Raw genomic sequence first — 15,288 nt, forward strand, 5'->3', positions numbered from 1 at the left:
TTACTTAATGTATCTAAATTTTTCTTTTGCGTATAATACAATTATGATATATTAAATGCATGCTACTTTTTTATTACTTTGACTTGCATTTATAAGTTTATGTTAATGAGAAAATGATTGCGAGACGAAGAAACTGAATGTACTGAGACATTGTTGATTCATACTACTTAATTGATTTATTCTTTTATATTGTGCATAATAAAAGTATGATATATGAAATGCGTATAAATTTTTGGTTATTTTAATTTGTATTTATGATTTTATGCTAATAGCTGAGTGATTGCGCGACGAAAAGACTAGATGTAGTGAAAATTGTTGACTGGTGTAGTGGCGATGAGATATGCGAATCGTGTCCACATTTATAATATTATGTTAATGGTAGAATGCATCAATTCTTAACTTACTGGCTCTTGACAAAGAAACAACCAACAGGTTGTCAAAAATCGCGGACGACGCGCAGCAACACGTAGCCTTGTTACACGCGCTAGGAGTCGATATTAATAGTGAGATCGTGGTGCATGTTTTGGAAAGTAAGATACCGAAGGTCACACTAGAAAAATGGGAGGCTACACTTAATCACGACGAATTCCCGAAAGTAGATCAGATCTACAAATTATTATATAAAACGGCAGTGTGCGCCTCGAAACGAGAGCGTATAAAGGCGAAGGAGACGCAAGGAAGATCGTGCAAGGTCGCAATTAAAAAGAGATATTTCGGCACCGCGAATAAGGCGTTCGTAATAAATACGGCACGTGGTTGCATTATGTGCAAGAATAAGAAACATCCCTTGTTCTTATGCGATAGATTTAAGGCGCTCTCGGTCGTGGATCGGATTGAGATCGTGAGAAAGGCAAAAATATGCTACCATTGTCTGCGTTCGCATCGTGATCAAGCCTGCAAATATTCGAATTGCACTTTTTGCAATAAGCGTCATAATACGTTGTTGCATCAAGAGGATCGATCAAACGCGAATAAGACCGACGCGAAAATGAACGCGAACGTAAATACGGTATGACTAGACAATGCGGACGTTGGTATCGCGAGACATAACGCCACAATTAGTGACCAGTGCGATGATTTATGTTGAGAACAATGCGAGCGATGTTATTAAATGTCGAGCGTTGTTGGATACGTGTGCTACGGCTAATTTCATTTCGGAGAGCTTAGTAAAACGGTTAAGATTGTCGGTGAAAGGGCAAAGGACAACCATAAGCATGATCAATTCGCTTCATACGGCATCAGAGGGCATCGCAGAAATTACCATACGGTCAACGTGTATCGAGTTCAGTAAAGATATAACATGTATTGTGATACCAACCATAGTTAGTTTAATGCCGTCCGAAATTATATCGCGAAGAAATATTAACATCCCACCGAACATTAAGCTGGCTGATCCCAAGTTTCATCTGCCGCGCGCGATAGATATATTATCGGAAATAGCTAAAATATACGACCCGTTGGGGTTGTTAGGGCCCATAATAATGCATGCGAAAAAATTAATGCAGCATGTGTGGCGGTGTAAACTGAAATGGGACGAATCAGTTCCACAGGATATACATTCGACGTGGATATCCTTTCGACAACATCTAGATTTGATTAATCAAATCGCGTTCGAGCGTAGAATTTTGTTAGATAATAATCACGACATACAGTTGCATGGATTTTGTGATGCAAACGCCATCGGGTATGGAGCTTGTATTTACGCGCGATCGATTAACGATAATCAGACGACCAATGTAAGGCTCTTGTGCGCTAAATCGCGAGTAGCCCCGATAAAACAAATGATCATGCCACGACTTGAACTTTGCGGCGCGTTGTTATTGTCCAGATTATACAAAGAAGTGAGGAATTCATTACGCGACATACGGCAATGTAAAATCACATTCTGGTGCGACTCGACGATTGTACTTCATTGGATTCTGGACTATAAGAAGCAACAGTAAAATTGTACAAACACCATTTCAAGCGCGTAATAGGCGACTCACTCTTCACATTTGAGGAGTTAAACACATTTACGATCGAAATCGAGGGTATACTAAATTCTCGACTCATAGTTGCATTATCATCTGACTCGAATGATTCACTTGCATTAACACCTGCTCATTATTTCATTGGCAAACCGTTAACTGCCCTCCCGGAGGAGGATTTGTCAAATATTCCAGACAATCGGCTATCTACTTGGCAACACATCACCAAGGTTAGACAAGATTTTTGGTCACGATGGCACTTGGAATACTCAAATGAGCTGCAAATAAGGAGCAAATGGGTCAAAGACGGACCATCGGTACAGAACGGGTCAATCGTACTTTTCAAGGAAAAGAATTTGTGTAATGAATAATCTGTGTAATGAAAATTGTATGAATAAGTCGAAAGCAATGTTTTGTTAATAATAATAAGTCTAATTTCTCAATTTCCACTAAATAATTTTCTTTCTTCCAAAGATACTTTATATTCTTTCGTTATAGAAACATAATTATGAGCAACAATTTTTCCGTGTTGTAACTAATGTTATAAAAAAGTAAAAAGAAGTGAAAATAAATTGCATTATGAAATGGACGTGTTACCAATTAAATCGTTATGCAGCAGCAAAAGCGCCTTTATACAAAGAAATAAAATTCCGTGCTGTTTTTGGTTATATTAAAGATTTTTGTTTTATGATTTGTAAATAGATCATTATAAATAAAAGTCTTTTTTTATTCTTGTTACTTCATTTTTATTATAATTGTGACAACTAATATTCTATCTTAACATGAATACATATATCTTAACATGAATACATATATCTTAACATGAATATCTTAACATAAAGTACACGACGCGCATTAAAACGATTTGTATATTATAATTAATGCCAATAAATATGATTTTATATTTTTGAAACACTATATATATATATATATTCATTTTAATGGTCTGCTTTCCCAGTCAGAAATAATCGGACGAAAAGACATAAAATCGATATCGATTCGACCAATTCAGCATCGATTTGATATTGATTCGACGTCGTTTTAACTATTAATTCTGGCTGGGTTATAAGTTAATAGAATAAATATAAAAAAGGAAACATAAAATATAACGTATGTACTAAATATATACGCAAAATAGTATTTTTAAAACTATTTTTTTCCTTAGAAAGGATTGTCATTATGTAAATTATCAAACTTTGGTAAACTATTTCTATAGATCGTTTTGTAAAGAGACTTTGTGGAATATATACATATATAAATTTGTATAATTAAATATTATATAATATATGTATGCATATATAAAAATAATATTTTGATGATATGTAACACCTGTATGGTACACATTATATAAATATTAAAGTAAAATTAATATATAAATGTGTATTATGCAAAAATATAAAGTAGTATATAGATAAATATATATTTGTGTGTATTTTACAGACTGGTTTATATTAATATGTTCTCTATTTAATTTAAATGTATATATACATATATATATATATATATATATATATGTATATATATATTTATCTACAAATACACATTTTTATATATTTATATTAATATTAATTAAATATTTTGTATATTAATATTAATAAAATTTATATTAATATACAATTTATATTATATACAAAAATATAAAGTAGTATATAGATAATATATATATATATATATATATATATATATATATACAGGGTGTCCCGGAACACCCCTAACAACGTTTGTGTGAAGATAGAACGCATCGATACGATTAAAAAAATCTTATACCATTTTGCAATGTCTTTAATCATAACTTTAATCAAAATATTTAATGTTAAAGTCAAGCGAATAAAAGCGAGTAAGACAGATAAAGTCAAGCATATAAAAGAGGAAGTTTTATTAAAGATATCGCAAAATGTGTGGTATAAAACATTTCTGTTCGTTTCGATGCGCTCTATCACCACACGAATGTTGTTAAGAGTGTTCCAAGACACTCTGTATATATATATATATATATATATATATATATATATATATATAATTGTGAAAATATATATATATATATATATATATTTATCTACAAATATACATTTTTAATTATTTATACTAATATACAATATATTTCTTTTTGTATGATAATACATTGAGCCGAAAATATGTTATAACATTTTCGGCTTAAATATCTCATAAAAATTATTTAAATTTCACATTTATCACGAAGCACAGCTAGTACAGATGACATGATTCTATTTAAAGTGTGGACAAATTTATATCATACTTAAGATTATAAATTAAGATATTAATAATTATAAATTAAGATTATAAATTCATCAAAATATTAATAATTATAAATTAAGTTTATAAAATAATGTATGTGAAAAATGATACGTTTTAGTAAGTATGCTAATAGTAATAAAACATACGTTCCGCTACATCAAAGTAACCAACATATTCTGTCTCTTCTGGCGTGATGTCGTTAAGAAATCGATTAAATTCTAAGTTAGAGATTGAGTCAAACATATAACGAACATTTGTATAAAACTGCAAAATAAAAAGTTCATGAAATTAATGTCATTATAAATTAATTTTAATGAATTAATGTTATTTAATATTATGTCGCTTCGAAAATCAAATATCAATGTTATCATTCTCATGTTACTATGATCATATAAAATTATGAAATATAAATATATGTTAATTTCCATAACATAGTATAAATATATAACAAAACGCGTATAAATTTGTATATTATAATCAAAAAAAGAAATAGAAAATTAATGAAAATATAAAGAATATAAAAATGTAAACAATAACAATTTATAATTTAATTATACAATTTATATAAAAATGGAGAATTTAAAATTATATAATATTTAAAAAATGAGTTTTTGTATGTGCACAAATAACTTACAAGTCCATCATGTTGTCCTTCAATTATGACTGGATCATTGACTATTACGCCCTGACATACGTTTGTATTTAAATTACAGTTTATTGTCCTACACCGTGGCTGGCCATTCTTTGGAAATTCGCCCAGTTTTATTTGTCCCCCTTGTATTAAGAGCAGGCCATTTAACCCTAAAGTATTAAGTATAAAAAATTTATTTATGTATATATACGTCATTTCTCTGAACTAATATTTTAGTTTATACTTTCTATTTATTTTGTTTATCGAATTATATAGTTTTGTATAAACAATTTTTTCCCCTTTTTAAAGTATAAGCGCTTATGCAAAATATTCTGTATTAATGTTATGATGTTGTAATTGATTTTGCGTCCTTTAACGCGTATTTTGAGCACCATTCCAGGTTCATTATTACTGCAATAATAGTTCTCTCCCGCTATGAACATTTTATTGCCAATTTCTACGTTCATGCGAGTATACATTTCCCAAATAGATGAATCCCCGGACATTCCTGTTAAAATGTAAAACTATTGTATTTCAAATGAGAAAGATCATTTAAGAATGCTTGTTATATTTCTCACCAGGCCATTCAAAATTGTATGGTTCCCTGGTTAAATCAGGACAGGCAACAATTTCAATTTGAAATTCGTCAAAGTATTCGTGTAATTCGTACAGAACTGTGGCAATATGCAATAACAGATGTAAAGTATTAAATAACTAAATTAAGTAATAAATGTTTTATACGTACTATCCTTGATATTTTCAAGACTAATTGAATTGAATGATGATATGCATTTGATTTCATCTCTGGGGTCATCTTCAGGCTCATTTTCGGGGTCATTGTCGAGCTCATTTCTGATGTCATTCATTTGTAATAACACTGCATTGAGGTCATTTCCGAGCTCTGCTGCAGGGCGATTTTCGTTTTCCTCTCCAGACTCTTTTGGTATAACAAGTTTAGATTCTTTTACAGGCTTTTCTTCCAGCTTTTCTTTGGGATTATTTGTGGGTTCATCTCTGGGATTATTTTCAATTGTATTTTTATTTCTAATGTTTTTTTCACGCTTAACATGTTTTGGCTTATTCGGCTTATCCATAATGCTCAATTCGAGTTTAACGCAACAATGTCGTGCTATGTAAGAATGTTATGATTTATTAGATTGCTATAAAAAAGCAACAATTATAATATCAGTAATTTATATACAGAACATAACATGTAGCAGAATATATCACAATTATTTTTAAAGAGAATATAGTATTATTAATGATGTACATACATTTTAAGGATATGATGTAAAATTATGTTTAATTGTGTTTTATGACATGCATGTTGAAAAGTAGATTGTAATTAATTTGAGCAAATATATCTAATATTAAAAATAAAAATTTGTTTATTAAATTAGATTGATTTGAAATTTTAAATATTCTCTAAGTTTTAAAGGAAGTATTTAATATCATTTTTAAGAAATATTTGAATTAGAAAAAATATAATATATATGTTCTTAGGTTTTGAGGTTATTCTTTTTCCGTTATTTTGTATATGTATAATTTACATGTTTGGGAAAAATCTTTAAATAATTTGAAATTTATCAAACATCTTATAATTATATTATAAATTATATAAACGCAAAAAATATCACTGCATATAATTGTAAATGTACACATAAATTATATATTTATGTATATATAATTCGTACTTACGTTATGAAATGTTTTATTGCTCAAATACTTTAATTGGTATTATCGTCAAACGTGTCTTCTTTCGTTGTTTGCAAATGTATGACTAGTCGCACGGGACGTTTTAATATATATTATTTTCTTAAATGTAACCGAAAACACACAAAAATAACAACAAATTATGAAAACGTACGGTCAAATGTACAAGTCAATATCGATTAGAGATACTGTAAATATATCTTGAATTTATCAACAAATTTTAATACTACTACTTATATAATTAATTTTTAAAACAAGAAGACAATTTGGAAAAAAGTTATCATAATAATTTTTTCTGTTTTAAACTTAAATCCTGGATTTCAGTTTAAATGTTTCTGTAAAATTTTACGTTGATTATTAAGTATCATGCGTCGTCTAAGATTATTATAATTTATTTTATTTTGATGTCAATCTTCAGACACGTATTAATCTCATCTATGCAAGCTATATATTTATATATACATACAAGTATACAAATGCGTATACGTACATATATATATTGTATATATATATATATATATATATATATATATATATATATATTTATGGTCGCAAACTAAAGATTATAATTTTTGAATTTTTTTAGGATTTATTGAAAAAATTGTGATCCATGTTTCACCAATAAAATTTTATATAAGATACTTCAGTATTTCTGTTTGCAATTTTTGTTGTAAAAATATTTAAAATATAACTACATTTATTTTTTAATTGTATCATTTTTTAAATATATCATGTAATAATTATGAATTTAATATTACGTTCTTTTTTTTTTATTTTAATACAATCCATGAAAAATACACGAATTTTGATATATATATTAATATGTATTATATATATTAATATGTTATAATGTTTCCAAAATTTAAAATAATTTAATTTTGTGTAATTTACGCATATATCAGCTTATGATTTTCAAGTAATTTTATATAATATCTATAAGTATAAGATCTCATATACGTTTTGTTTCGAGACGTGCTACGAAATAATCTTTTTATTACTACTTTCATATGTTAGAGGAAATTCTTTTAAACGATTTATCTGTATTAACAATGAGAAAATAGTGAAGGGAGAGAACAAAATAAAGCAAAACACTTTCTTAATTACAATTAGGATTTTTGCCAGAGGTTTTATCAATATTGATAAAAATTTAGTTGTTCGAATATTTGGAAATATCTAGTCTCGTATTTTTAATTCTACTGTTACACACATCATATGCAAACTCTGTGTAATGGAAATTATATGAAAAGGTCGAAAACAATTTTCTGCTAATAATAATAATAGTAATTTCTCAATTTCCACTGAATAGTTTTCTTTCTTCCAAGGATACTTTATATTCTTTCGTTATAGAAACATAATAATGAGCAACAATTTCTCCGTGTTGAGACTATTATTATAAAAAAGTAAAAAAAAGTGAAAATAAATTGCATTATAAAATGGACGTGTTACCAATTAAATCGTTATGCAGCAGCGAAAGCGCATTTATACAGAGAAATAAAATTCCGTGCTGCCTTTGGTTATATTAAAGATTTTTGTTTTATGAATTGTAAAAAAAACATTATAAATAAAAGTCTTTTTCTATTTTTGTTATTTTATTTTTTTATTATAATTGTGACAACTAATATTCTATTAACATGAAGTACACGACGCGCATTTAAACGATTTGTATATTATAATTAACGCCAATAAATATGATTTCATATTTTTGAAACACTATATATATATATATACTATCATTTTAATGGTCTGCTTTCCCAGTCAGAAATAATTAGACAAAAGACATATAATCAATATCGATTCGGCCAATTCGGCATCGATTTGACAATAATTAGAGATCGATTTAACTATTATTTCTGGCTGGGTTATAAGTTAATAGAATAAATATAAAAATGGAAACATAAAATATAACGTATGTACTAAACATATACGCAAAATAGTATTTTTAAAACTATTTTTTTTCTTAGAAAGGATCGTCATTTTATAAATCATCAAACTTTGGTAAACTATTTCTATAGATCGTTTTGTAAAGAGACTTTGTGGAATATGTACATATATAAATTTGTATAATTAAATATTATATAATATATGTATGCATATATATAAATAATATTTTGATAATATGTAACACCTGTATGGTACACATTATATAAATATTAATATGAAATTAATATATAAATGTGTATTATGCAAAAATATAAAGTAGTATATAAATAAATATATATTTGTGTGTATTTTACAGACTGGTTTATATTAATATGTTCTCTATTTAATTTAAATGTATATATACCTATATATATATATATATATATATATATATATATATATTTATCTACAAATACACATTTTTATATATTTATATTAATATACAGTATATATTTTTTGCTAATTGTCAATCAAAATTGTCGGATAATTTGTACATCTACAGAATATTTAGAGAAAAAGTTTATAATAATATTATCGAACTTCTTAAAACATATTCTTCTCTGATATTTTTCTCCACCATCAATCGAAATAAAAACATAGATTATGTGTACTACTCAAATCAATCCGTATTAAAATATAATAATTAAATAATAAAATAAATAATAAATAATAAATAAATAATAAAATAAATAATTAATAAAAATTAATACGATTTACGTTTCAAAATTAATAAGATAATTCTTGTGTAAATCTAAAAATATATATGAAATATCTCGATGATATTTCATCGAGCCGAAAATATGTTATAACATTTTCTGCTTAAATATTTCATAAAAATATTTCACATTTATCACGAAGCACAGCTAGTACAGATGACATGATTTTATTTAAAGTGTGGACAAATTTATATCATAATTAAGATTATAAATTAAAAGATTAATAATTATAAATTAGGTTTATAAAATAATGTATGAAAAATGATACGTTTTAGTAAATATACTAATAATAATAAAACATACGTTCCGCTATATTAAAGTAACCAACATATTCTGTTTCTTCTGGCGTGATGTCGTTGAGAAATCGGTCGAGTTCTAAGTCAGAGCTTGAGCGAAACATATAACGATCATTTGTATAAAACTGCAAAATATAAGTTAATGAAATTAATGTTAATAAATTAATGCTATTTAATATTATGTCGCTTTAAAAATCAAATATCAACGTTATCATTTTCATGTTACCATGATCATATGAAATTTTGAAATATAAATATATGTTAATTTCCATAATATAGTATAAATATATAACAAAACGCGTATAAACTCGTAAATTATAACCAAAGGAAAAAATAGAAAATTAATAAAAATATAAAGAATATAACAATGTAAACAATAATAATTTATAATTTAATTATACAATTTATATGAAAATGGAGAATTTCAAATTATATAATATTTAAAAAATTAATGTTTAGATGTGCACAAATAACTTACAAGTCCATCATGTTTACCTTCAATTATGATTGGATCATTGACTATTACGCCCTGACATACGTGTGTATTTGCATTACAATTTATTTCTTCGCACCGTGGCTGGCCATTCTTTGGAAATTCGCCCAGTTTTATGTGTCCCCCTTGTATTAGGAGCAGGCCATTTAACCCTAAAGTATTAAGTATGAAAGATTTATTTATTTATATATACGTCATTTCTATGAACTAATATTTTAATTTTTATTTTGTATTTATTTTGGTAATGAAATTATATAGTTTCGTATAAACAATTTTTTACCTATTTTAAAATATAAGCGCTTATGCAAAATATTCTGTATTAATGTTATGATGTTGTAATTGATTTTGCGTCCTTTAGCGCGTATTTTGAGCACCATTCCCGGTTTTTGCTTACTGAGAAAATAGTTCCATCCCATTTTAATGGGTATTATTTCATTGCTACCTTCTTGCATCATTTCAAAATCATAAGGGGTATATACTTCCATAATAGCTGCATCCCCGGACATTCCTGTTAAAATGTAAGACTATTGTATTTCAAATGCGAAAGATCAAGAATGCTTGTTATATTTCTCACCAGTCATTTCTAAATTGTACGGTTCTCTGGTTAAATCAGGACAGGCAACAATTTCAATTTGAAATTCGTCAAAGTATTCGTGTAATTCGTACACAACTGTAGCAATATGCAATAACAGATGTAAAGTATTAAATAACTAAATTAAGTAATAAATGTTTTATACGTACTATCCTTGATATTTTCAAGACTAATTGAATTGAATGATGGTATGCATTCGATCTTATCTTCGGGGTCATTTTCAAGCTCATTCCCGGGGTCATTGTCGGGCTCATTTCTGATGTTCATTCGTAATAACGCTGCATTGAGGTCATTTCCGAGCTCTGATGCAGGGTTATTTTCTTGTTCCTCTTCAGGCTCTTTTGGTATGACCAGTTTAGATTCTTTTACAGGCTTCTTTTCCAGCTTTTCTTCGGGATTATTTGTGGGTTCACTTCTGGGATTTATTTCGATTTTATTTTTATTTCTAATGTTTTTTTCACGCTTAACACGTTTTGGCTTATTCGGTTTACCCATAATGCTCAATTCGAGTTTAACGCGACAATGTCGTGCTATGTAAGAATGTTATGATTTATTAGATTGCTATAAAAAAACAACAATTATAATATCAGTAATTTATATACAGAACATAACATGTAGCAGAGTATATCACAATTATTTTTACAGAAAATATAGTATTATTAATGATGTACATACATTTAAGGATATGATGTAAAATTATGTTTAATTGTGTTTTATGACATGCATTTCAAAAAGTAGATTGTAATTAATTTGAGCAAATATATCTGATATTAAAAATGAAAATTTGTTTATTAAATTAGATTGGTTTGAAATTTTAAAGATTCTCTAAGTTTTAAAGGAAACATTTAATATTATTTGTAAAAAATATTTGAATTAGAAGAAATAAAATATATATGTTTTTAGGTTCTGAGGTTATTTTTTTTCGTTATTTTGTATATGTATAATTTACATATTTAGGAAAAATCTTTAAATGATTTGAAATTGATTAAACACTTTATAATTATATTATAAATTATATAAACGCAAAAAATATCTCTGCATATAATTGTAAATAAACACATAAATTATATATATATATATATATATATACACATGATTCATTATAAAAGTAATGCGCATTTTCTAAGACAAATATATTTATTGATCGTATCGGTACAAATGCTTCAAATTCTTCAAAATACTCTTCCTCAGCATCAATACACTTGCGGAGACGTGTCTGCCATGCCTGGAAGGCACACTGAAACTCCTCGACGGGAATGCTTTGTAGGAACGTTGTAACATGCTTTTAAATGTTTTGCACGGACTCCCAATGCTTTCCTTTCAGCTTTCTTAAGTCGCACGGAGCTAAGTCGTGACTGTAAAGAGGCTGGGGATTACCGGGGTGTTGCTCCGAGCCAGGAAATTGGTAACGATGAAGGCCGTGTGGCTGGGGGCATTGTCATGGTGGAGCAAACGCTCCATCGCGCCGTGTTACAAAGTCGAAAAACACACTTCACGCGGAGACACATCTTTCTACGCAGACTGCCCGGAACCAAGTGGCAACCGGCTGGATTCTAAGGGCAGACCCCCCAACACATTTTCCGATCCTTTTTACTTCGCTGCGATGGATAGTCGCGTCACAATAAAATCAAGCGCATTACTTTTATAATGAATCATGTATATATATAAAATTCGTACTTACGTTATGAAATGTCTTATTGTTCAAATACTTTAATTAGTATTATTGTCAAACGTGTCTTCTCTCGCTGTTTGCAAATGTATGACTAATCGCACGGGACGTTTTAATATATATTATTCACTCAAATGTAACCGAAAGCACAAAAAATAACAACAAAATATGAAAACGATCAAATGTACAAGTCAATATTGATTAGAAATATTGTAAATGTATCTTGAATTTACCAACAAATTATAATACTATTACTAATTTGGAAAAAAGTTATCATAAAAATTGCTTCTGTTTTAAACTTGAAATCTGGATTTCAGTTTGAATGTTTTTAAAAAATTTTATGTTGATTATTAAGTATCATGCATTGTTTAAAATTATTATAATTAATTTTATTTTTATGTCAATTTTCAGATTCGTTTTAATCTCATTTATGCATGCTATATATTTATATATACTGTTACGTCCTCCGGACGTTCTCTTTCTCAAATCACTCGTACACTCTCACACACGCGGAACACGCCCGAAAAGGATAAAGACTTTTAAGGTGGTACTGAGTTTTAATATGAAAATCCAGTACAAAAGAACGATGCAATACAATAAATAATATGCGCAAATGCTCATTGGCCTCGAAAGTGTCTGCTCGATGCGACAGCTCGACCAAATCTGTCATGGAGCCTCAAAACAACCACAGGGCGGTTGTCAATAAATAACCCCCTTAACGATGAAGTTCCACAACGACACACAAGGGATGATATTCAGGGGATGAAAGATCAGAGACGTAACAATACATATACAAATGCGTATACGTGCATATTTATATACATATACAAATGCGTATACGTACATATATATATATTTATGGTCGCAAACTAAAGATTATAATTTTTGATTTTTTAAGGATTTATTGAAAAAATTGTGGTCCATGTTTCACCAGTAAAATTTTATATATACTTCAGTATTTCTGTTTGCAATTTTTGTTATAAAAATATTTAAAATATAACTAAATTTATTTTTAAATTGTATCATTTTTTAATTATATCATGTTATAAATTTTGTATTACGTTTTTTTTTTTTTTTTTAATACGATCCATGGAAAGTACAAAAGTTTCAATATATATATTAATATATATTATATATATTAATATGTAACGTTTCCAAAATCTAAAATCATTTAATTTTGTGTAATTTACGCATATATCTGCTTATGATTTTCATGCAAACTTATATAATATCTAAAAGTATAAGATTTCATATACATTTTGTTTCGAGACGTGCTACTAAATAATCTTTTCATTACTACTTGCATAAGTTAGGAGAAATTCTTTCAAACGAATTATATATATTAACAATGAGAAAAAAGTGAAGGGAAAGAACAAAATGAAGCAAAACATTTTCTTAAATACAATTAAGATTTTTGTCAGAAGTTTTATCACTATTGATAGAAATTTAGTTGTTCGAATATTTGGAAATGTCTAGTCTCGTATTTTTAATTCTACTGTTACACACATCATATGCAAGCTCTGTGTAATAAAAATTGTATAAATAAGTCGAAAGCAATGTTCTGTTAATAATAATAATAGTAATTTCTCAATTTCCACTGAATAGTTTCCTTTCTTCCAAGGATATGTTATATTCTTTCGTTATAGGAACATAATAATGAGCAACAATTTCTCCGTGTTGAGACTATTATTATAAAAAAGTAAGAAAAACTGAAAATAAATTGCATTATGAATTGAACGTGTTACCAATTAAATTGTTATGCAGCAGCAAAAGCGCCTTTATACAGAGAAATAAAATTCCGTGCTGTCTTTGGTTATATTAAAGATTTTTGTTTTATGTGTGTGTGAATTGTTAATAAATCATTATAAATGAAAGTCTTTTTCTATTCTTGTTACTTTATTTTTATTATAATTGTGACAACTTATATTCTATTAACATGAAGTACACGACGCGCATTTAAACGATTTGTATATTATAATTAATGCTAATAAATATGATTTCATATTTTTGAAACACTATATAAATACAATCATTTTAATGGTCTGCTTTCCCAGTCAGAAATGATCGGTCGGAAAGCATAAAATCGAGATCAAATCGACCAATTCGGCGTTGATTTGACATTGATTCGACGTCGATTTAACTATTATTTCTGGCTGGGTTATAACTTAATAGAATAAATATAAAAATGGAAACATAAAATAAGACGTATGTACTAAATATATACGCAAGATAGTATTTTTACAACTATTTTTTTCCTTAGAAAGGATCGTCTTTATGTAAATCATCAAACTTTGGTAAGCTATTTCTATAGATCGTTTTGTAAAAAGAATTTGTGGAATATATACATATATTAAATAAAATGTATAATTATATATTATATTATATATGCATATATATAAATAATATTTATATGATATGTAACAACTGTACGCAATATATAAATATTAAAGAGAAATTAATATATAAATGTATATTATACAAAAATATAAAGTAGTATATAGATAAAAATATATTTGTGTGTATTTTACATACTTGGTTTATATTAGTATGTTCTCTATTTAATTTAAATGTATATATATATTTATCTACAAATACACATTTTTATATATTTATATTAATATACAGTATATATTTTTTGCTAATTGTCAATCAAAATTGTCGAATAATTTGTACATCTACAGAATATTTAGAGAAAAAGTTTATAATTATATTATCGAACTTCTTAACATATTCTTCTCTGATATTTTTTCCACCATCAATCAAAATAAAAACATAGATTATGTGTACTACTCAAATCAATCCGTATTAAAATATAATATTTAAATAATGAAATAATTGATAGATAATAAATAAATAAAAAAATATATAGTTAATAAGAATTAATACGATTAACGTTTCAAAATTAATGAGATAATTCTTGTGCAAAACTAAAGATATATATGAAATATCTCAATGATATTACATTGAGCCGAAAATATGTTATAACATTTTCTGCTTAAATACCTCATAAAAATATTTCACATTTATCACGAAGC

At 27.1% G+C, this 15,288-nt stretch overlaps 2 protein-coding genes across 2 annotated transcripts; both read right to left on the bottom strand.

Moving 5' to 3' along the window:
* Positions 1-5,114: 5,114 nt before the first annotated feature.
* On the bottom strand, positions 5,115-6,616 carry LOC114938477 (uncharacterized). Its single transcript, XM_029312470.2, has 4 exons — positions 6,553-6,616; positions 5,600-6,014; positions 5,433-5,528; positions 5,115-5,362 (listed from the first exon to the last, which is right to left on the bottom strand). The coding sequence occupies exons 2-4, from the start codon at positions 5,946-5,948 to the stop codon at positions 5,115-5,117; spliced, it is 693 nt and encodes a 230-aa protein (XP_029168303.2). The 5' UTR covers positions 5,949-6,014; positions 6,553-6,616.
* A 3,924-nt stretch (positions 6,617-10,540) lies between these two features.
* LOC114938520 (uncharacterized) lies at positions 10,541-12,322 on the bottom strand. The gene is made up of 3 exons (XM_029312497.2): positions 12,266-12,322; positions 10,734-11,145; positions 10,541-10,662 (listed from the first exon to the last, which is right to left on the bottom strand). The coding sequence occupies exons 2-3, from the start codon at positions 11,077-11,079 to the stop codon at positions 10,541-10,543; spliced, it is 468 nt and encodes a 155-aa protein (XP_029168330.1). The 5' UTR covers positions 11,080-11,145; positions 12,266-12,322.
* Positions 12,323-15,288: the final 2,966 nt, after the last annotated feature.

Source organism: Nylanderia fulva, unplaced genomic scaffold, assembly GCF_048542155.1.
Source record: "Nylanderia fulva isolate GAGA-0341 unplaced genomic scaffold, ASM4854215v1 Scaffold10, whole genome shotgun sequence".
NCBI lineage: Eukaryota > Metazoa > Arthropoda > Insecta > Hymenoptera > Formicidae > Nylanderia > Nylanderia fulva.